Here is a 22,504-nt window from a genome sequence, read left to right on the forward strand (position 1 = left end):
ACTGTATGGAGTCATGTTAACAGATGATGTTGAGCCATGTTCCGGGTGTAAGTAACCTGTGTTCGTGAAAACCTCAATCAGTTGTGGGGTTTTGGTTTCGGGATTTTATTTTCTGATATATTTGGCACTGTACTAACAGAAGCTGAAGAGAAAACATGTATCATTCCTTTTCTTCTTAAAAATATATGTATTACAGTCTGCATCTTCAGGGAAACCATTTAAATCAGTTTAAACAAAGAAAAAAAGTATCTAAAATATTAAAGCTCATTACTGCACTGTCTGGTTCTTTACTGTCTTAAGGACTTCTTCTAAACCAACAAAAAAACCCTCTTCAAAAATCTGTTACTTACACAGCTGAGTTAAAAGTAGCTTTATAGTTCATCAGATCTATTTTCATATCTGAGACTTCTTTCCCTTTTGCCTAAGAGAATAATCCTAACTGTTAGAATCATAAATCTAAATCTTCAAATCTAAATATCGTAAGTTCTAACCAAGTAAATGTCTTCTGTTATCATCATCTGGAAAGACTTGTTTACTATTTACCTTGTATTAGTATGACAACAGCAAGAGCCAATAGACTGATTTCTTTACATAAATCTATGAGTTATTGAAATAAGTATTTGTATGATGTGCATTTCTGCATACTCCTTTGGGGGGAATTTTAAATAATGATAGTTATTTTGGAAAGTTTAGCCACAGCTACTATTTTATTCTACACAAATATAATAATGTTCCTGTAACATCCTTTTTTTCTGTTGCAGAAGTAGATCAACAGGTAGAAGAAGGTGATCAGTCTCAGCAAGCCCAAACACCAGTTACAACCAGCCCTTCTGCTTCTAGCACGACATCTTTCATGAGCAGCTCTCTGGAGGATACTACCACTGCTACTACTCCAGTAACTGATACTGAAACAGTTCCAGCTTCAGAATCACCTGGTGTTATGCCTCTCAGTCTTCTTAGGTAAAGTATCTTTATTTTCAGCATAAATGACTATGTGGGTGCAGGGAACCAGTTGTGTGGTTTATATACAATATATGTCTTTAGCAGTTTAAGCCTTTGAAAATGTTAATGTTAGTATTTACTGACAAGGGCTGCCTCTGCAGAGGACAGAGTTTAATTTCGTTACTTTGCCTTGCAGGACACACGTTACTAGAAATAAAAAATTAAGCTTTTAACGTGCACTGTATATATACCTAACATCTGAGTTCTTCAAGACAGAAGAAAATACCTTCCTTATGTTCTCCTTCAGTTCTCATGTTTGTTTGGTATAGTTTAAATTACAAATCTCTGAAATTCTGTATTTTTAACATATAGTTGTTGATTCTCAAACTAGAGTAGATCTTGGTTTGTAGGTAACATCCTGCAAGCTAAGACCTTGTTTCATCCTACCCTCACATACTGAAATGGAAGTAAGATAGAGCTAGTTCATCTGCAGAGGCTATTTGTAGTGTAGAAGGAAATCTGCTTTACATTAAATAGAGTCCTGTCCTGAGTTTATTAATTCTGTTGGTGTATCTGACCTCTGTTCTTACAAGTTTTGCAGATGTAGTTTGACAAAATCCAGAACAATGTCCTATTACCAGGACAGTGGAAGTAAAATACTTGCCTGATTTATTAGTCAGGCTGAGTTCTGAACAATATGGGGAAGTGGGAAGAGTGTTTTCTTTTTATTTCCTAGGACAGCTCTTGGTCTATGAGGGGTTTTTTTAGGTACATCCTTAGACTTTAACTTCCCTGGCAAAGGTGGTGGGAATGAGCTGTTCTGACAGGGCTTTTCTGCCCGCCTCAGTGTATGTATTGCACTTAACCCCTGTGAAACTCAATTGCTGTGAAGTATGACTTGCCAAGTACACTCTAATTTGATGTATTTCTTGTGTCACCTTTTTCAGCATAGCTTTTTTTGATATAAATGTATATTGTTCTTTTTTAAAGGCAAATGTTCTCCAGTTATCCTACTACAACTGTACTTCCAGCACGACGTGCTCAGACTCCTCCAATATCTTCTTTACCAACATCTCCTTCAGATGAAGTTGGAAGGAGACAAAGTTTGACTTCTCCTGATTCCCAGTCTGCGAGGCCTGCCAATCGTACAGGTAAACTTGAAGTCAATATAAATAGAAATGTGGCCAAGGTAGTAATTCCACAGAAGTTCAGTGTAGTTTTTTAAGACATTGAAAACCAACAGGATTTCTTTTTAAAGCAACCTAACATGCAAAGCATTGTTGAAAACCTTTTAATGACTGTCTTAGGACAAATAGCTGTAGATTTTGTCTAGCTGTAGACTTTATCAAGCAAATGAAGTTAGTTTTTAAAGGCTATGGAATGGATTACAAACTACATATATAAAACAAAAATGCAGTATAACTGGTAATTACTTCAAAATGTTAATATGGTTTGGGCTTGTTTCCTTGGTTGTGTGCCATTGTTTAGTGCACTAGTTTTCTAGCTTTTGTTGCACCATATATCATGCAGAAAGCAAGAATTGGTGTATTTTATGATACATACACCAGTATAGCTCTTTCCAATTAATCTTGTTTAATGAGATAGAAGGGTCTCTCCAACCTTCATGGGCTCCTCATGCTGCTGTCTTGAATCATGTGAAGGTAATGGGAGGCTTCTGTTCGTAAAACTTTTTATTGCTACTTGCACTGTACTACTCAAAACAGAAACTTGCTCTATTCCAGGGTACATACAGAACAGAATAGCTAGGGGGCTGAGCAAATTGTTGCATGAGAATCTTGAGAATCTAAAGAGCACAAATCAGTATTGCGATGCGAAGGAGATAATACTAAAAAGAAAAATATAAGCCTATATGTATGTGTTTTGTATTAAATGAACAGAAGAGACTTGAGTTAAAGTATATTTTCAAAATTTCATACTCAGTGCTGAGAGACAGACGATGCTTTAAAATTCCTGACTGATACAACTTTTTATTCTTGCTCTTACATCAGTGCTAGTAGTCGGGTCTTTTAGCTGTTTCATTTGTTGCGTAGCAACTTCTCTGCTCAGTTTCATCTATCTTTTTTTTTCCTTATGAGATGGCTTGCTTCTAGTCATGCTCCTGTCCTTACAACAGTGTTTGTTACTACATTGTCGATGCCTTTGTTGATCAGACCTCACTTTTATGGCAGATGATAAGGAAACTGTGGTTTTGGGGCAGTAACTGACCTGTTTAGAGTCCCTTGAAAGACTCTTTGCACAGAAATATAGCCATCATCTGCAAAGAGATTTTTCAGATATGTTGCCAGCTTAGTTGAGTCTCTTTCTGTGCCTTAAGAGGAACCTGTATTGGTGTGATTTCATAACAGTCAGGAATCTTGATGATTTGGACAAGGATAACTTTATCTAGTCTACCTAAGTATAAATCAGATAATTTGATGCATTTTTAAATGGAAATAAACTTTTTAGAAATACCTTATAAGTAGTTCTTTGAATATCATCAGTATCCTACTTGATTAAACAGAGGCTTACATAATATATATGTTACCAATAAGAATGAACACCATCTGGTTTCATTCCAGAAAGTATCTTTCTTTGTAGAAAGTAATAGAGAGGAATGTTGTTAGGGGCAATTATTCCCCTATTTGAAGCTAATATATCAAAGTAAGGGCTAGTAAAGAAAGATTTATGCCTTTTACATTTAACCTTTTTTGTCTTTTAAGCTTTGTCTGATCCAAGCAGCCGACTTTCAACATCTCCTCCTCCTCCTGCCATTGCTGTTCCATTGTTAGAAATGGGGTTCTCCCTCAGGCAAATTGCAAAAGCTATGGAAGCTACAGGTAATATATAACTAATATCAGTTTAAACTGAAAAATTAGATTAATATGAAACACTTTTTTCCAATGGAATACTTAATTTTGAAGTTCTATAACCATTTATGGGGAAAAAACTTTTTTTTTTCACCATCAATGGTATAATACAGTTCTAAAGTGGTTTTCCTGCTTTCAGGTGCCAGAGGAGAAGCAGATGCACAGAATATCACAGTGCTGGCCATGTGGATGATAGAGCACCCTGGCAATGAAGATGATGAAGAGCCCCAGTCAGAAGGGACTGTAGATTCACGACATGGGACAATAGTCTCTGGAAGTGGTGGAAAATCTGGTGATCATTGTTATTTGCAGTCACCAGGTGATATTCCTTCTGCTGATGCCACTGAAATGGAGGAAGGCTTTAGTGAAAGGTAAAATGTAGTTTTCTTCTACTTGCTTGTAATCTGTTGCTGAAACTGAAAATCTCACAAGCTCAGTAGAACATTGCTTTGTAATGTCACTTTTGAATTTTGTTACAAGATGAATAAAAGCAAAGATGCAGTTAAATTAGGTGTTCATGGTGCATTTATTTTCCAGTACTGTTTGTCCACAGAACTGGGGAAGAATGTAACTGAGCATCCTTCCATCAAAAAAAAAAGAGGAAGGAGGAACAAAAAAAATGAGGGCATATAGCTTACATTTTACTTAAAAGACCTAGTAATAAAGCAAAATTTTATTGGAGTATTTTTTTTTCTTCAGTGTATTCATGAACATGTATTTTTCTACATTTTTCTTTTTAAATTAATTCTTGGTTTGTCCAGAGAGGATGAAACTGAATTCAAGTTCACCTTCACAATCTTAGATCTGTTATTCTTTTGTTTTGTTTTTAATCCTAAAAGTAGTGGTTATATTTTTTAAGTGACACCTACTAGAAATCATACCACCTTTTTTGTTAATAGGGAGGATGGCAATTACAAGATTTATTTTTTCCAGATTTCCTTGATCCTACTGAGATACGCATTTTTAAGCTTCCTCAGTTATTTTGTCCCAAGTAAACTGTCATTTCATGGAGGACTCACAGATTTTTGTTGGGAGAAATAAACTAAGCGGCAAGTGTTACTGAGTAACTTAAATTCATGTTTTGGAAAACGTTTGGGGCAAAAGAGGGAATGACTGAGGCAGTGACAATGGAAATGTTGATTTGATTTCTCTTAAAAAGGAGAAGAAACCTAGTTCGAGCTGTAGTTAACACTGACAGCATAAAATGAGTGCTCTCCCAAAATTTCTGCACTGCTTAGGCACTATGGAAGCATCAAATACGTGTTGACATTGCTGCATGTAATTTGTTTGAGGTAGACCTCAGTCAAAAAGACACTAAGTGTGTTCTACAGTGGAACTGAAAATCCCATTTTTTGCTTCTGTAAGAGAGAATAAAAAAAGCCAATAAATATGGTCTTAGTATTTTTACTTACTTACTGTATGTGCCTGTTTAAAACTTGGTTTGATTTACCTGTAAATTACAAATTCTTGTAGCCCTGATAATATGGATCATGTGGATAATGCAGCTTCTGCAAGTGGACCTCCTTCTAGAAGTCGGTCAGCTGTAACAAGAAGACACAAATTTGATTTAGCTGCCCGAACATTGCTAGCACGTGCTGGTAAGTATACTGAAAGACTTCCAAGGTCTTTGCTTATCCAGTACATGAAGAGGAGGGGGATTGGTACTTAGCATGAAAGTTACAAAACTCGCCTTCACGTATGTGTATCAGTGTATGTTTAACTTAAGTGTCTTATGTGGTATTAAGTAGATTATGTTTAGCAGAAGAATTAAAAACAAAGCAAAAGGAAGTTGAAAGTATGGTCATCTTTGACATGCAAAATAAAAGTACTACTTTTTTTTTTTTTTAACTTGAGCGGGATTATACCGCTCTGTACAGGCTCACAGGAATCAGAGTCGAAGAGAAGGGATATCTTTGCAGCAAGATCCAGGAGCGCTTTATGACTTCAACTTGGATGAGGAGTTGGAAATTGACCTTGACGATGAAGCAATGGAAGCTATGTTTGGGCAAGACCTGGCTAGTGATAATGATATTCTGGGAATGTGGATCCCAGAGGTATTGGATTGGCCTACCTGGGTGTGTGTGACTGCAGCGGGGGCTGCTTTAACTTACTGCTTTTTGCATGTTCATATTTTTAAATTTGAAGTAACATGCATATGCTCATAGCCTGTTTGAAAATATCTTACTAAATGCCAGCAATGCTTAAAATCTTCTTGTATTTTGAGCTTCACTTTCAGATCAAGAATAACACTTTTTTGTGTTTCTTGCTCTACATGTACATAGTTTTTCTTCTTCCTCCTCTGAAAGATGAGAACAGAACTAGTATAGTTGTTGTTTTCATGATATCACTTAGAAATCAAGTAGGTATTCCAGATTGCTTTGCTTAGCTGTGTGAGATAACACACACAGTTGTAAATGTTTGTTCTATTTAAATAGTATAATAGTAATAATAATATCATCTGATCTGTAGCAACATAATTTGCGCTTAAATCAGTTTTTCTTAATTTAGTCATGTCATGTCTTTCATTCTCTGGGAAAGATGTGGTAACAGTCCTCACTCAATTGTTGTGTAGCCCACTGAAAATATGTTTGAGGTGGAAAAGAAATATAACAGCAGGTTGTTAATCTTTGGATTATCCGTGTCAAATTAGACAAGCAACCCACAAGACTAAACTTTAATCTCCTAATTACGATGTTACCTGACTCTGATATGGAAGCAAGTTTCAGCATGCATATTGAATTTTTCAGAGAGCTTGTTTCACTGGAACATCACAGTGAAATTACTGATTTAGGACAGTATAGAAAATAAACTTTATATTCAGACAAAATCTTGGAATGTATTGACACAAATTATAATTATAGTTGCTCAGTAAAGTCTGATTGTCTGAAAAAATAGGATTCTTTTTTCTTTATTGGATCCTAGTCTCTGTCAAGTTCTGAGGAGAACCAGGTAACTTAAAGACAGCATTGAATGTGAACTAGCAGAGTTATATGTGAAAAGTTATACTGTCAAGAGTTTTGAGTCAGATCTGAAATGAAATAGGAAAATCTCATCCTCTGAAACCTTACTTCTCAATGTTTTTCCTGTTCTGAGATGGTCTGCTCTTCATTATGTCACAAATTGTCTATTTCTGCTTTGCTTTTGTGCAAGTTAACCATATAAATATCACTCTGTGTGTGTAACAGAAATAGATAGGAACACCCACTTAAGAATATTGGCGTATTTTGTATCAATGTGAAGATATTTATTCTGTACAAGTAACACGTGAAAATCTTACTATGCAGCATGTTTGTGAATCTGAAGACAGAGAAGAAGTAGTGGTTTGCGAACTGTGTGAATCCAGTGTTGTCAGCTTCAATCAACACATGAAAAGAAACCACCCAGGCTGTGGTCGCAGTGCAAATCGCCAGGGCTATCGTAGCAATGGTTCTTATGTAGATGGCTGGTTTGGTGGCGAATGTGGAAGCGGAAATCCTTACTATTTATTGTGCGGCATCTGCAGAGAGAAATACTTAGCCCTGAAGAGTAAATCTAAAGCATCAACTTCTGAAAGGTACAGAAATACAAGATAGTGGAATACTCTGTGTAAAGAAAGGAAACAACTTTAAAATGTTTACTAGCATCAGCATTTTAGGAATGTGATTGAAGAAATAAAAATTCCTAGAAGAATTTGTCTTTATTTAACTGAGGCTTAAAATTATTCTCTGTATTCAACAAATGCATATTGAGAAAAAAGGTTGTCTTGATATTTCTATTTTTTAAATGAAAAATGAGGAATTATTTCTTGGGATGTTGCCTACTCTTGTTGATTTTTGAAAACTTCCTTTGTCAATTTAGTCTGACAATTGCAATATTTTTGTGGGACTTTCTCACATTAGTACTGCAAAATGCTTTCCCCCCTCCACAGACACTTTTAGAAGCCCTTTTATTTATGTCTCTTACTAGTCATTTCCAGAAATCTTACATATATTAACCTAACAGTAAAGTAATTTAATAGTAAACCAAGTTTAAAATTATTATGCATATATGTAAAATATTAGAGCCACTCAGTTATTTTCTTTGTCACTTTTTCATACAGGTACAAAGGCCAGGCTCCTGATTTAATAGGTAAACAAGACAGTGTCTATGAAGGTATGTTTTTAAGTTGCTGGAGATACTAAATACTTCACACTTGCACAGTGTTATTTTTCCATAAAGGTACTTCCATGCAAATAAACCTGTCATTAAACTGTACATGGAGTTATACTTCAAAATCTTCTTCAGACTTGATGTAGTATTTTAATTCTTTTTTTAGATCCATTGGGAAAAAATTAATAACATTTTTTCCCATGTCTTTTGTCTAAGTAGCTGAAATGACAAATACCTAACTTTGGGTGGTAAGGTATTGTGGGTAGATCCAGATCTGCATGTAGAAAGCCTTGTGTTCAAATACATGTTTTCAGCTGCCTTTGTGAAAGTTGTTAATTAGCATAAGTTAGAGTCTCAGAAGTCTGCCATTAGGCTTATTCTTACTTTTTCTACCTTTGTACTAGCTAAGAGTGTCATGAGGATGGCTTTCACTTTAAAGAGATTATTTCTAGTGACTGTAGAAAACCTTCCGCAGATGAGTCTTTGATTCTGGGCCTTTCTGTAGCTTGTATGATAGCAATTGGATGATTGACCACATTTGTCTATTTAAGACTAAATGAGTGCTCCAGAACTTAACAGCAAGTCCCTCTTCCAATAGATAAAAGGTATACAGATTCTACTGTATGGGCAGTGAGATAGAGGGGGAGGGATCAGTCAATATAAGCTGTCTTGTGTGTAAATGATTGGGAAGTAAGTGGAATGCATAATTGAATTGCAATTATAGTGCTTCCCCCCCCCCCCGCCCGAAGGAAAAGCAGAAGCCTGGGTGTACAATTATGACCTAAGAACTTGTGCATACTTTTTGATAAATATGAAGACCAGGAATTTCTAGTATCTGTCTTTACTGTTCAGTCCTTTAGAATGTGCACCTGTTACCATGATTTGAAGTACAACTGTATGTCTGTGCTTTTCACTATATTCCAGGTTTTGGAGTTGTGCTAGATGTGATGACTTCTCGTTTCTGTTTTTTAAAAAAAGCTAGTTTGACACTTCAGAGAATCTTCCATGAAACTTCTCTGCAGTAGAAATAAAGATCAAATTTAATGGAGATGGGCAAGAGCAGGATTTTGTTTTTCTGAATTATTATGTTCTATGTCAACATCAGAAGATGAGATTTTAAGACTACTATGTTGCAGATTACAGTCTACATTCTACACCCTTGTGTTGTTTGTTTAATTGAAATTATTTAATATTTTAGTTTTTTGTAACCAAGTCTAATTACATTTCTCCAATTCTAGAAGACTGGGATATGTTAGATGTAGACGAAGATGAAAAGCTGACAGGAGAAGAGGAGTTTGAGTTACTGGCTGGACCTCTTGGGTTAAATGATCGACGTATTGTACCTGAACCTGTACAGTTTCCTGACAGTGACCCTCTGGGTGCTTCAGTTGCAATGGTGACAGCCACCAACAGTATGGAAGAAACATTGATGCAAATAGGTAAATTTGAAATGAGTTTCCTTCAAAGAATGCATGCCTCCCCTTTGGTGTGATTTTATAGGGGCAATGCAGAAATACTTTGACAGTCTTTCCTGCCTCCCACCACGAGGAAGTGAAGACAGGTTCTAAATTGACCTTTTATTATAGGGGAGTTAGAGACAGGAGCGTGAGGCATTTATATTGGCAGAAGGCTTGAAACTGTGACCATAGTCCTACAATGGATGCCCAGTAGCGTGTTTCGCAGAACTCAAAGATGGCTTCATGGATTTAAGTTGGGACTTACTGACCAGCCTATTGAAATGCAAGATCAATATTTAAGTTTGTAGGCCCCTCTAATGGAAAAGAGAAACAGAGGAATTAACATTAAGTAATGTCAAGTTGTGCTCATCTGTCTTTGAAAATAAGGAATATAAAATTGTGGATGGCATTTCAGGAATGTATTTTCCTCTCCTTTATTATCACTATAGTTCTGTAAGTACGATATGTTGAAAAATTAATGAGTAATTTGCAAACTTAGGCCAAATTTGCTTCTGCGATTATTACTACATGATAATGTTTTGGTTTTCTTTAAACACTAACACAAATCATCATTATTTCCAAGGCTGTCATGGCTCTATAGAAAAAAGTTCTTCTGGCAGGATAACCTTAGGAGAACAAGCAGCTGCCCTAGTAAATCCACATGACCGCGTTATGGCTCTAAGAAGAGTGACAGCTGCTGCCCAAGTCCTCCTTGCAAGAACTATGGTTATGAGAGCGCTCTCACTTTTGTCTGTCAGGTTTGTAGCATTGTTGGTAACACTTCCACCTTTCTATTTGGAACCAGTTATCAATTTATGTTTGATAGGGATGCAGTTTTAAGCTATTTGGGAAAGTGATTCTCATTTTATGTACTTGCATCATACTATTAAGAGAAAAAGTTCTGGTTTTTTGTTCTTTTGAACCCTATCTTCAAACATGATGAAAGAAACTTCTGCATCTTATATGGAAAATGAACTCCAGTAGTACCAGCCATTCAGAACATAAAGATGCTGTCTGTGTAAGTGAGTTTTTGTTCAAGACAAGTATTGAGACTTAGAGGTAAACGTTAGAGGAAAGAAGATGAAGTGCAGGAGTTGATGGGATGTTTAAAACTGGCTTTGTACAAGATGCCTGTGCAACTGTGAAGACATCACAGAGATCTGACATGTACCTGTGCATATTGTCATAGCATAATTCTAAACATGAATTATCCATGTAACTTTGTTCATGAGTGATTCCAGGTTAACTCATGGATTTTTGCTAATGCAAGTCTGTAATGTGTTTTTGGCTTCAGCTTAAAAGAAAAGGAGTTGAGGGGCTGCAGCTCCATTTCTCTCTCTTCCCCTTCCCCCTGCATGGTAACAATGCCCAGCTAATCAAACAGGCAGTGTTCACTAATGGTTTGGGAATAGTTTTATCCAAACATAACTTTCTTTTAAAATGTACTAACAAACCCAAGAACATTAATATTCATTTTTGACAGTGGTTCCAGTTGTAGCCTGGCAGCTGGTCTTGAATCCTTGGGATTAACAGATATCAGAACTTTGGTTCGTTTAATGTGCCTCGCTGCAGCAGGGAGAGCAGGCCTCTCCACAAGTCCATCCACTGTGTCCAGTTCAACAGAGCGATCTAGAGGAATACACAGCAAAACAAGCAAGCCTATATCTTGTCTTGCCTATCTGAGTACAGCTGTAGGCTGTTTGGCATCAAACACTCCCAGTGCTGCAAAACTGCTGGTACAGTTATGTACACAGGTAGGACTGTTATTACAACACAAATGTTTATATTAAACTACTTAACATGAGATGACGCAATCCATTTTGTGCACATAGATAATCTGTGCTTTTATCTTCTGAACTGTGATGAGACTGCTGTCAGTTTGAGGATCTCTTTAGAGTTCTTGTTTATGGCTTTGCACAAGGGTATGTTTTATTGTTGGTAAAAATCAAGTAACTTTACATTTTTTTTTCTGAGTACTCTTTTTCAAGTGGAGAAAAATAGACATGCTTTTTGAATTGATAGGGTTTTTCTGTTAAAGTTTTGGTTTTTTTAATGGAGTCAACTCTGTGGAGCACAGATTGTTTATATTTAGAAAGAGACGATTACAGCTGTGGACATGCAGCAGGATTTCTTGTGTATCAGGAAACTTCTGAACAGTCAGAATAATTAATTGTTTTGTTCTTCTGAGTTTGAAATATAATTGTGGAGAAATATGAGTGTTGGATGGGATGATGGATTTTATTGTGTTACTGCTTGTTATCCTACCGCTGGGTGCATAACTTTATAAAAAGTTCTAGAAGTTCCTTAGTTCTTGTGTTTTTGGTTAGTTGTTTCTTTGGTATTTTTTTTAATCCCTGAATCCAAATAGTTGGTTACATTAAGACCAGGTACTCCCCAGGGGAGAAGACTTACAATTCCACATTGTAAATGATCTTTGTTAAAATAAAAGTGGTTGCGAACTGAGGATTTCTAAAAAAAAAAACTTGCAAATCTTTAAAACTCTGCATGATTTGTTCAACTAAAAATGTTTTCCAAAATTAATCTTTCTGTTTGTTCTGGTTATTTATTGTCGTTCATTATTTATTTTTAGAATTTGATCTCTGCAGCAACTGGTGTAAATTTGACAACAGTTGATGATCCAATTCAGCGAAAATTTTTGCCAAGTTTTTTAAGAGGAATTGCAGAAGAAAACAAACTTGTCACATCTCCGAATTTTGTGGTTACTCAAGCACTTGTAGCGTTGTTGGCAGACAAAGGGGCCAAACTGAGGCCAAACTATGATAAAGCAGAAATTGAGAAGAAAGGTATGATATAGCTTGTTTTTAAATGTTTCTTATTAAATCTTCAATTCCTCATTTACATTTAAGGAGAGACTTGCTAGAATAATGTATAAATATCCTCTCAAAAGTGTACAAAACTTGTTTTAATCAAAGTAGTATTATAGTTTAGTACACAAATGTTAATTAGAAATATGATCTTATTACATAATTGCATCTTTTGCCACTTCAAAAAAAAAAAAAATCTGAACCTGTGTGTCTTCAAAGCCATATAGCTAAGACATTCAGCCTCGGTTGTGCCACCTAATGAAATTAAGGGGAATAACAGTTGATTACTGCTACCAAAGTACTGTTCTGCCTCTGACGCAAAAAGCTGTGCTGCCTCTGCTGTGAGAAGTCAGGGAGTCAAAAAGCAACTGCTGTGCCTCAACCCCAGGCTGTTGCTGTGTTAGAGGGAGGGAAGGACATAGCATGACAGCAGCTTATCTCTGTCAGAGGAGGCATTTTCCTGTTCAGAAAGCACTTGCTCTTTGAACAACCATTTTCCATATGCTGGGGGATAAGGCTGTTCGTAATTCTGTTCTTAAGGGGTTTTTGTGAAGTTTTAAAGGGGGGCATTTTTCTCTTCGTATCAGAAGAGTGGGTTTTTTTTTAATAGTTAAACATGATTGCAACATTCTTGTAAGATGTTTGTTAATCTTTTTTTTTCTGGAAATTATGGCTAATGCTGTGTTCATTTGTGTAATTCTGTTTGGTACTCATCTAGGCATCATCTCATTGTTTTGTTTAAGCAGGTTTAATTGCCCATTTGTATGCCCATCCTTCCTATGATCCTTCTGCTGTAGGCCCTCTGGAGCTGGCTAATGCACTAGCAGCTTGCTGCCTCTCTTCAAGGTTATCTTCACAACATAGGCAGTGGGCTGCTCAGCAGCTGGTGCGAACTCTTGCAGCACATGATCGAGATAATCAAACTATTCCTCAGACCCTCGCTGATATGGGGGGAGACTTACGAAAATGTTCCTTCATAAAATTAGAGGCTCATCAGAACAGGGTAAGCCATGATTTCTCCCAAAATTGCATGAATTTTAATACTTTCTTTTGTAGAATACAGAAAAAGTAAAATACTATTATTTTACAAATATGCTGACTGAAATTATTTGCTACAAGAAGTAAAATTTTGGTGATTGAAGTTACTGTTTGAGGGTACCTCTGATGCAGAAGAATGCTGAGCTTCTTTGAAGCTTCAATTAAAGGGGACGTGAAAGTGTTCTTACAGTACATGAAATCAGCAGAATCACCCTAAATCTTTTCTTAAACTAGACCTTCATTTGCATTAACCTTTCTGTCATAGTAGTTAATGTCTTTGTCCAGTATTCTGTGCAATAGTGGCCGGTGGAGCATGGGTCTGAACAAAGTGTAGCATCATCACAAAGCATGCTTAATTACAGTATGCAGTGCTGTAAAAGTAGAAAAATATATCTTGTTTGATTGTTACAGTGTATTTCAATAATGTAGCTAATGCGCTGTGCCATTGGTTAATGTTTGCTTAATATTAGTGAACAAACATGTCTAAGCTTTAGATTGAAATTCTGTTTTTGCCATGATTACTTTGGTGTTTGTAGGTCATGACATGTGTTTGGTGCAATAAAAAGGGACTTTTGGCAACTAGTGGAAATGATGGCACCATAAGAGTGTGGAATGTTACAAAGAAGCAGTATTCATTGCAACAAACGTGTGTGCTCAACAAGCTGTAAGTTGATTCGTTATAGTAGCAGATATTTAATTTAATCTGTAATTGTGCAACATAATGAAAAGAACCGACCCAGCAATGTCTCCTGCACCAATATTCTCTCTTTTTTTCTCTGAGACTCTTACTATGTTTATGGCATGGAAAGTAAATTAAATAGCTTAAAGCTGAAAACAGAACTTAAATATCAAGCTGTTAAGAGTATGGTATAAAGAGGTCGTGTTAAAGCTGTTTAAAAGTATTCTTAATTCATATAATGAGAAACAGGTAAAATAAAAACTGTAAGGAACTGTCATATAAAAAACCATGAATATCCCTTCAGTGGGCTCCAGTGCACAGTTCCAATGTATAACATGATAATTACAAGTGTGGTCATTTGAGTCAACTGTGAAAAAAGAATTTGTGACTTCTGGGATTCAGGAATTGAGCGTAATTTTTCTTCATGAGAGTGTCTGGGAAGTACTTCTGTATCATTTGGATGTGTCAAAAAAAGAAGAAAGAAAAAGGAAAGATTGAAAGCTAATTTTTTAGTACAGCCTAGGTGAGTTTAACTCTGGAGAATGAAGAAATAATACTGAACTAGAAGGTTGTTTCATGATGATTTCTTAGTAGTTGTTTTAGTTCTTGTTTGCTTGCTACTGTTAGATGCTGCCTTAAAACGAATAAACAGAATGATGTAACTTGGCTTCAGAAGATAGTAATGAGAGCAGCATCTTCCTTTAACAGAGATCTTCTATTATTCATGTGACAGAAAAGCATGCTTCCTGTACGGTAGCTTCAGAGTTCAGTACTTTCATGGGCTTCATTGCTAACAATCTCAATAATGACTTTAAATACAAATGCAGCGCAATTCTGTCTGTATTCTTTATTGCAGTAGGTAAGTGCCAGTTCTTCTTTAAAGGTAGAATTATTTTTTTGTAGCCCCTTTAGCCCTTAGAGGTGAGCAGAATTATCTGATTTGATAGAGTTGTCTCCTTGTTCTGTGAGCATACGTTTTGTTTTTCTGAGTCGGAGGAACATTATTTAAATGCTACTAGATTACTATTCCCTGATACAGTGTTACTACCTGTTATATTAACTTTTTATGTTTATTTCTTAATCAAGAACATACCAGAGGTATGCCTCCTGTATCTTCAAAAATGCAGTGGTGATACAGTATTTGGCCTACAGTATGCATCCTGGCAATATTACAGCCTTCATTTTCCTGTTACTAAAATCAGTAAAACACCTGTCGTGTATGACCTTAAGGGCAATAAAACATACCAGTAGTAACCTGTTACAGTTAGCCAAAGCAAACTTTAAAATAGAATTTTAGAATACTGTAACAACATTATAACAGGAGAAAGAGTTGAAGCTAGAATTGAGAGCAAGATGTACCTCTTCCATTCTTTTTCTCCAAGATACTGTTTAATTTCATGACTTCCCAGAAAGTTTTGTCCTCACAAAGGTGTTAAATTTGAGATATAAATAGGTAAAGTTAAAGATGATTAAACCTTTTTTTTTAATTGAAACCTAACTTCAAATTTCTTACTGTAGCAGTAACTAGTATCTCATTCTGTAATTTGAAGTGGTTTTAAATAGAATATAGAACTACGAGCAGAAAATTTATGTGAATCTGCAGTGATGGCAGGAGGACTCCAGATATTTTATGAATTCTATGTCTTCATGTCTGCTTAAAAGAAATGTCCTTTTTTAATTGCATTATTTTATTCTATTATAGAGAAGGTGATTCTGAGGAAAGTCTGGGGTCACCCAGTGACCTTAGTTTGTCTCTTGTCTGCTGGAGCGTCAGTGGCAAGTATCTGGCTGGAGCTACGGAAAAGATGGTGAACATATGGCAAGTCAATGGTAGGCTCTTAACTACCTGTGAACACTTTATGATGCAACGTGTTTCTAGGGAAGCTACTAAGTTGCTGAATATTTGTTTACCAAAGTATTTAACTGTGTGTGCTCTCCAATTTAAATGCCTAACGTCTTCCATAATGTCTGGTAAACCAGACATTTATTAGGGGAAGGCACTAATCACAGGTGGATGTGTGATTTAAAATTAATTCAGTAGAAAACTGAGCAGCGTATGAGTCCTTGCTGAATCAGAAGTGGTTAGGTGTGAGGCTTTTGATCACTCTTAGTAATTTTTGGCTGTAAATACTGTCTTCCTATAGTCTGCAAGAATTACCTTTCTAAATGCTAGAGGGAGAATGCAAAAATGGATTGAAACAGATGGAGGAAAGGATTGCTAGAGTGATCAACTAGATTAAATGTTTTCTAATGAGACTAGAATAAGTGAGTTTATTTATTTGAACAAAAGATTCTTGGAGGAAGAAGCTTATAAATAAATACATTAGGAAGATAAACTCTTGGAGAGGGCCAGGGAGGAAAAAGCAGCTATGTAAGCAAATGGATCATGTTGACACAAGAAGAAATGTAAATAAATGGGCCATGAATGACTTCAAAAAAGTTTCTAATGTTCAAAAGATTGTGATATCCTATTTTATAAGGAGGAATGACAGCTGGGGAAGAAATGCTATAAAATTAATTAGATAAATTTATGAGATTGCATTGTGATAGAGGGGACTGAACCTGGTCCAGGAAAGGCCCTTTCCAATTCCATGGTTCTGTTTGCGAGCATCTTTAAGTGAATTTTCTTATATTTTTACTGTCATTTGTGCTGCAATTGACTAATCCAACATAATACCTTCAGAATGCCTTTGAGAGGAAGACTGTTAATCACTTTGTCGTTTGTAATCTCTGAATCTTCATTCTGTTGTTTTGCACTTAAGAAAATCACCAGTTACACAGCCCATGTTAACAAACAGTCCACAGAAAAAGTATAAATTTACTGACTAATGAAGCATTCAGCTTCCTTCCTTAACAAAACTATGTAACTTTACTGATAATTGAGATGTATTAGCTAGATTTTGTGTCTGTGTAGATTAGTGGACCTTTGCTTCATCTTGTAATGTACATGAATTTGTAGTATGCCCTAGCTCTAAAGAGGACCTCTTGATATTTTCCCATGGGAAGTATTTTTGTTTTCTTTTCTTTATGAAGATGAAGTAGTTTTAAAAAACTTTTTGTGCTCCTAGGAGGAAAAGGATTACTAGATCTTCAGCCTCACTGGGTATCTGCTCTAGCTTGGCCAGAAGAAGGGCCAGCTGCAGCATGGACAGGAGACGCTCCAGAATTATTATTAATTGGTCGTATGGATGGATCTCTTGGTCTTATTGAAGTTGTGGATATTTCAACCATGCACCGGCTAGAACTGGAACACTGCTACAGAAAGGATGGTAGGTGACTGTATCAGTATTTAAGTAGAAATGTCGTACGTGTCGTACGAGGAGCGGCTGAGGGAACTGGGGTTGTTTAGTCTGGAGAAGAGGAGGCTGAGGGGAGACCTCATCGCCCTCTACAACTCCCTGAAAGGAGGTTGCAGAGAGCTGGGGATGAGCCTCTTTAACCAAGTAATAAGTGATAGGACAAGAGGTAATGGCCTCAAGTTGTGCCAGAGAAGGTTTAGACTAGATATTAGGAAGCATTTCTTTACAGAACAGGTTGTTAGGCGTTGGAATGGGCTGCCCAGGGAGGTGGTGGAGTCCTCATCCCTGGAGGTGTTCAGGAGGCGGGTTGACATAGCACTTGGGGATATGGTGTAGTTGGGATCTGTCAGTGCTAGGTTAACAGTTGGACTAGATGATCTTCAAGGTCCTTTCCAACCTAGATGATTCTGTGATTAAAATTATTACTCCCCCATCCCCCTTTTTTTTATTAAGCAAGTATATAATCTCAATTTTTAGTTATTGTTCATGGGATATGACTTCTGATACCTTACCTGCAAGCATCATTCACTTGTGTTCATGGGAGGAGAAAAGTCTGTGGGATCACCATCTGCACCCTGATTCCTCTGAAGGAGAGGCGGACAGTTTGGAGCAACCCAGTTAAATCCAGACATTCCTTGTCATTTTATAAGATCAGTGTAGATTCCCTGCAGTGTCTGCTCTGTCTAGAGATAGCATGTAGTCAGTGTCATTTGAATTACTGAATTATTGCCATTTTTCATTTATAGTTCCAGTCCTGTGGGATATCAAGTAGCACATCTTTGGTAGCATCGAGTGGTTTTGCATATTGCTTCTTCAGGAATTTGCAGATTTTTTTTTCAGAATCAAATGAGGCAATATCTAAATGCTAAGAAAGGCTCAAGTTGTTTTCAGCACTTTTTTTAGAAGCATGCCTACCTCAGATACATGTATAGAATTCAGTTTACTTTTTTCCTTTTCCCTAGCATAGTTCTTTTCACCATGTCAAGAATATAAATTCAGTTATTTTAATAAAAATAAGAAGAATGAAAGAATTATTACAAAATAATCTCAACAGCTGTCATTACAGTGGCACTTAGATTTATTTTTACTATACAAATTCAAGAAAATTTTCAGACCAAAAGTGTGTTAAGTAACTTTGGTGGTGGTGGAAGTTATTATGCACTTCATATTTCAGACAACTGCACTGCAAAAACCTCTTTGGCAGGAGTGAAGTTCAATTTAGTCTAATTAATTTTTGTGTTGTGTGTTTATGTAGTGTCTGTCACATGCCTTGCCTGGTTCAGTGAAGACAGACCATTTGCAGTTGGCTATTCAGATGGAAAATTGCTAATAGGAACAAAGGAACCACTTGAAAAAGGAGGAGTCGTTCTAGTTGATGCACATAAGGTAGAGTTAATATTTTTAAAACCAATGTACAATTTTTGTAGGTAAAGATCTGTTTAAGCTATTCTCTATTTGAAAGCTGTTTATAAAGTCAAGTGCAGATTATTTTATGAACACACACCTATTGCTGATACACATATTAAACATAACATATTTTAAAGGAACAATCTACCAATTTTTTTTTTAAAAAGGAAAATAAATTTTATAGCCTTTTTTGCTTTTAGAGATTGTGAAATGTGTGTACGTACAGCGACAGAAGTGTATTAAGGGCACAACTGTGCATGTCTGGATTTAAAAGACTGTAGTTCTTTTAATTTGTAAAAGTTCTCATAATAAATTTTAATTTTGGTTATGTCATGTGTTTGTAAAGTTTGACTTGCTGTGCAAAGCAAAAGACGTTTTTCTAAATATGCAGCCGCAAAGGTTTGGAACCTTTGCTTGGCTAGGATGTAATAGCAAGTCATTAATAGTTCATAAATGATTTGTTAGGCTAATAGCAGAATTCCTCAAGTACAGGTCTAGTAGAAGCATCTTGAGTGCTTCCATGAACTGGTCTTGGTATTTGAAGCATGGTAGTCACAGAAGTGAGCATGCTGTGACAATAAAACTATACTTGCCTTCTCCACTATGGGTTGTTCTCCTTTCCTGTCTTGGTTAGACTCAAAGCTATGTCTGGCCCATTGCCTAATATGTTTATGAACTGTGTATCATTAAGGTAATTCATACTACAATTTCATAATATAAAAAAAGAAGGGAAAATTGTCTACTTCTTTGGGGGGAAAAAAGATTCAAGAAAGGTGTGCAATGAAAAGAGAACATCTTTTTTCCTATGCTTTCCCTTTAGTTTCTCTCAGGAACCTAGGATTTTATTTTTAATTTGGTAGTTCTGAAAAGTATTCTTGTGATTTCATAATTGTAACTCACTGTCTCTATAACAACTTATTTGAGAATAAAATGTTCTTTGTTATTAATAATTAAACATCACATTAGCTCTGAGAGTTAAATTTCCTCTGTTCTTACTGTGTTACTCCATACTGACTTTTAATTTTTAAAAATCCAATAGGATATGATTGTTAGTATGAAGTGGGATCCAACTGGTAAGATTCTTCTGACATGTGCCAAAGAAGAAACAGTGAAACTCTGGGGGTATATGGGAGGATGTTGGAGACGTCTGCATTCACTGTCCCATCCAGCTCTTGTGAATGGCATTGCTTGGTGTGCTCTTCCAGGGAAAGGACCCAAGCTGCAGCTTTTACTAGCTACGTATGTAATTTTTTTGTGGTTTCTATAGCTCTTTTGCAGATCTTTTCTACCAGTCTTTAGTGTCCAGAGCAAAGAAGCTTTGTCTCTTTATTTAAGTAACATTCATTCAGTAAGCCCGTTGCCATGAGTTCCATGAGGCTTCAGAATTCAAATGGAGAGGGTGGCTCTGGTCATGTTACCAACTGTTTTCTCCATGCCATGAGACCTGTGTGTTGTGTTCCTGCTTGAAATTTTTTTGCTTCATCCAAGTATTTTTTCTGAGAATATGTTGTTAGTAAAAATTGAAATGCAGAGGGCAGGGAGGAATAGGAAAAAAATGCATTTACCCATTGGGAACATGCCTTTCCACTTCAGATTAATTGATACAGTATAGTTTTATAGGAAAGTGGTGAAGGCTGCTGATATTTTAAGTTAATACCAGACCACTTACATTTTGTTAGTAAATACCTTCACTTTGTTTTTCTGATTTATCCTACTTCCTTTAGAGGATGCCACAATGGTTTGGTGTGTGTCTGGACTGTTCCCCAGGACATAGTAATCACACTGCAGTCCAGCTCAACTTGCTCAGAAGGATGGTGGGACCAAGAAACAAGTGCCAAGGTAAGTGGAGTAAACTTGGTGTTCAAGAAATTCTCTTTGCTCATTCTGAAATTGGGGGAGGAGAAGAATGTGAGCAGGTTGCTCAAATCTCAACACTTCCTGAGAGAAGTCATTTGCTAAAAAATTGATACTGCATTTGTATACATGCAGGGATTTTCTGAACAGGAAATGAAAAATCATGGGTGTCAATGAATTTTATTTGGTGAAAGATCATATTTTGATCTGTTTTCATTCTTTTAAAAGTTGATAAAGTAAAATTTAGTAAGAGTTTAAATTTTTTCTACATAAAATTATGTCAAGATTAATTTCACCTATGTAAATGTAATGCTGTCTTTAATGTTGCTGGCATTTTGTAAGGGGAGAAAAGGTGATAATGTGACAAAGATATTTATATTATCATAGTACTGGTCGTTTTTATTATCTTATGGAAATTACCCCATCTCTATGGATGATCAGTATTTATTGCAGAATACAGAAGCTGTTATGCTATTCCATTTTCTGTAAATAGTTCAGTGTTCCATAACTATGAAATAATTTGCAGGATGGATACAGAAAAGCAGTGGAAGTCAAGTGTGTATTTCAGCTGAGGGGACATATTACTCCTGTTCGGACTGTTGCATTCAGTCCTGATGGACTGGCATTAGTATCTGGTGGACTTGGTGGCCTCATGAATATTTGGTCTTTACGGGTAAGATCATCTCTGATGTGGCATGATTCTTTTTTTAGTATGAGTATCTGAAATGGTCAAGGCATCAGACTAGCTTGCTTCCCCGCCCCCCCCCCCCCCCCCCCGGGATGTTAGAAACATTAGACAAAACATGGTGTAAAATAATGGTATAAAATGATAAATAATAAAATATAAATTGAAGTTGTACTTAACATTTAAGTATTTTATATTTTATGGTTCTACTATTGATGCATTCTGTCAGCTTGGTCATGTAAGTTAGGCTTTGCAGAACCAGCCACACTCTGTAGTTGGGAACAATGTTCTCGTACTTTGAGAACTTTTCCAAGAGTCAAATAATGTGGATTAATAAACACTTCTAAATCCTTAGTTATGTTATCTCCTTCATATGATAAAAATGCTAGAAATTATTTTTGCTTTTAGTATAAACATTTCAGTTTTTAAATAGTTCTTGAACAGCTTGGAAGAATATCATCCCTTAGGAGTGTGATTGTATTAATTTAAACAGAAAAGTAGCTGTGTATACACACTGACTCAAAACACTTCTTTCTTTAGGATGGTTCAGTATTACAGAGTGTTGTGATAGGTTCTGGAGCTATTCAGACTGCAGTATGGATACCTGAAGTTGGAGTAGCTGCTTGCTCTAACAGATCAAAGGTGATACTATGTGTTAAATAATCTTCTTTCAAATCTTTGACTAAAAGAAAATGCCATTTGTCTGTGTTTATTTTTCCTTTCTTTTTTTTTTCCTTTTTTTTTTTTTAATAAAGGTAAAAATATCTAAGTCTTATTTTCAAGACATGTTTTTTTGGCTTTCAACTATCACCCTAAAAAGACTGGGTTTTTTTTTACTAGTATCTCATGTTTAATTTGGGGGGGCAGGGTAGAATTGTTCTGAGCTGGTGGTTATAAAGGATGCTGCACACCAGTTACATCAGTTTCTATGTTTAATGGATAATGAAAATAAACAGAAGACAGATTTAATTTTTTTTTCCTTTATGCAGCATGAAGAAATGTTTCATTTCCCCCAGCAAATAAGATACTTCAGTGATCTAACTTAATCTAAAGCAGCCTGAACCTCAGAAATTTTTAAGGAGCAGCAGAATTTACTTCAGTGTTTGCTGTGTCAGGAACTGCTGGCATCTGCACAGAAGTTTCATAACTGTTGATTATTCCGAAAGATGGTATTTTTTGTGAATGAAGATAAATATGGCACAAGTTACGACTCCTGTTAGTAGAGTCATGCTGCATGTGGTTCTCGGTATTTTGGAATTCTTTGAGTCTTTCCTGAATTCAGACCAAATATTGAAGGTCACATTACAAGGCAAATCCTAAATT

The 22,504-nt window shown here is 36.1% G+C and overlaps 1 protein-coding gene across 13 annotated transcripts in view; it reads left to right on the top strand.

The window, feature by feature from the left end:
* Positions 1–22,504, top strand: part of HERC1 (HECT and RLD domain containing E3 ubiquitin protein ligase family member 1) — a 136,336-nt gene that overhangs the window by 99,446 nt on the left and 14,386 nt on the right. For 9 of the 13 annotated variants that reach the window (XM_074837965.1, XM_074837976.1, XM_074837963.1 and 6 more), the window contains 21 exons: positions 762–960; positions 1,933–2,093; positions 3,663–3,779; positions 3,949–4,180; positions 5,283–5,407; positions 5,664–5,884; positions 7,094–7,362; positions 7,888–7,940; positions 9,176–9,376; positions 9,978–10,152; positions 10,878–11,148; positions 11,985–12,198; positions 12,963–13,222; positions 13,794–13,921; positions 15,639–15,766; positions 17,005–17,205; positions 18,491–18,621; positions 19,682–19,881; positions 20,367–20,481; positions 21,023–21,169; positions 21,722–21,823. In XM_074837965.1, coding sequence (XP_074694066.1) covers positions 762–960; positions 1,933–2,093; positions 3,663–3,779; positions 3,949–4,180; positions 5,283–5,407; positions 5,664–5,884; positions 7,094–7,362; positions 7,888–7,940; positions 9,176–9,376; positions 9,978–10,152; positions 10,878–11,148; positions 11,985–12,198; positions 12,963–13,222; positions 13,794–13,921; positions 15,639–15,766; positions 17,005–17,205; positions 18,491–18,621; positions 19,682–19,881; positions 20,367–20,481; positions 21,023–21,169; positions 21,722–21,823 — 3,650 coding nt within the window. The remainder of the gene's footprint in view (positions 1–761; positions 961–1,932; positions 2,094–3,662; positions 3,780–3,948; positions 4,181–5,282; positions 5,408–5,663; positions 5,885–7,093; positions 7,363–7,887; positions 7,941–9,175; positions 9,377–9,977; positions 10,153–10,877; positions 11,149–11,984; positions 12,199–12,962; positions 13,223–13,793; positions 13,922–15,638; positions 15,767–17,004; positions 17,206–18,490; positions 18,622–19,681; positions 19,882–20,366; positions 20,482–21,022; positions 21,170–21,721; positions 21,824–22,504) is intronic. The other 4 variants (XM_074837967.1, XM_074837974.1, XM_074837969.1 and 1 more) reach the window with 4 other exon arrangements.

Source organism: Strix aluco, chromosome 12 (genome assembly GCF_031877795.1).
Source record: "Strix aluco isolate bStrAlu1 chromosome 12, bStrAlu1.hap1, whole genome shotgun sequence".
Lineage (NCBI taxonomy): Eukaryota > Metazoa > Chordata > Aves > Strigiformes > Strigidae > Strix > Strix aluco.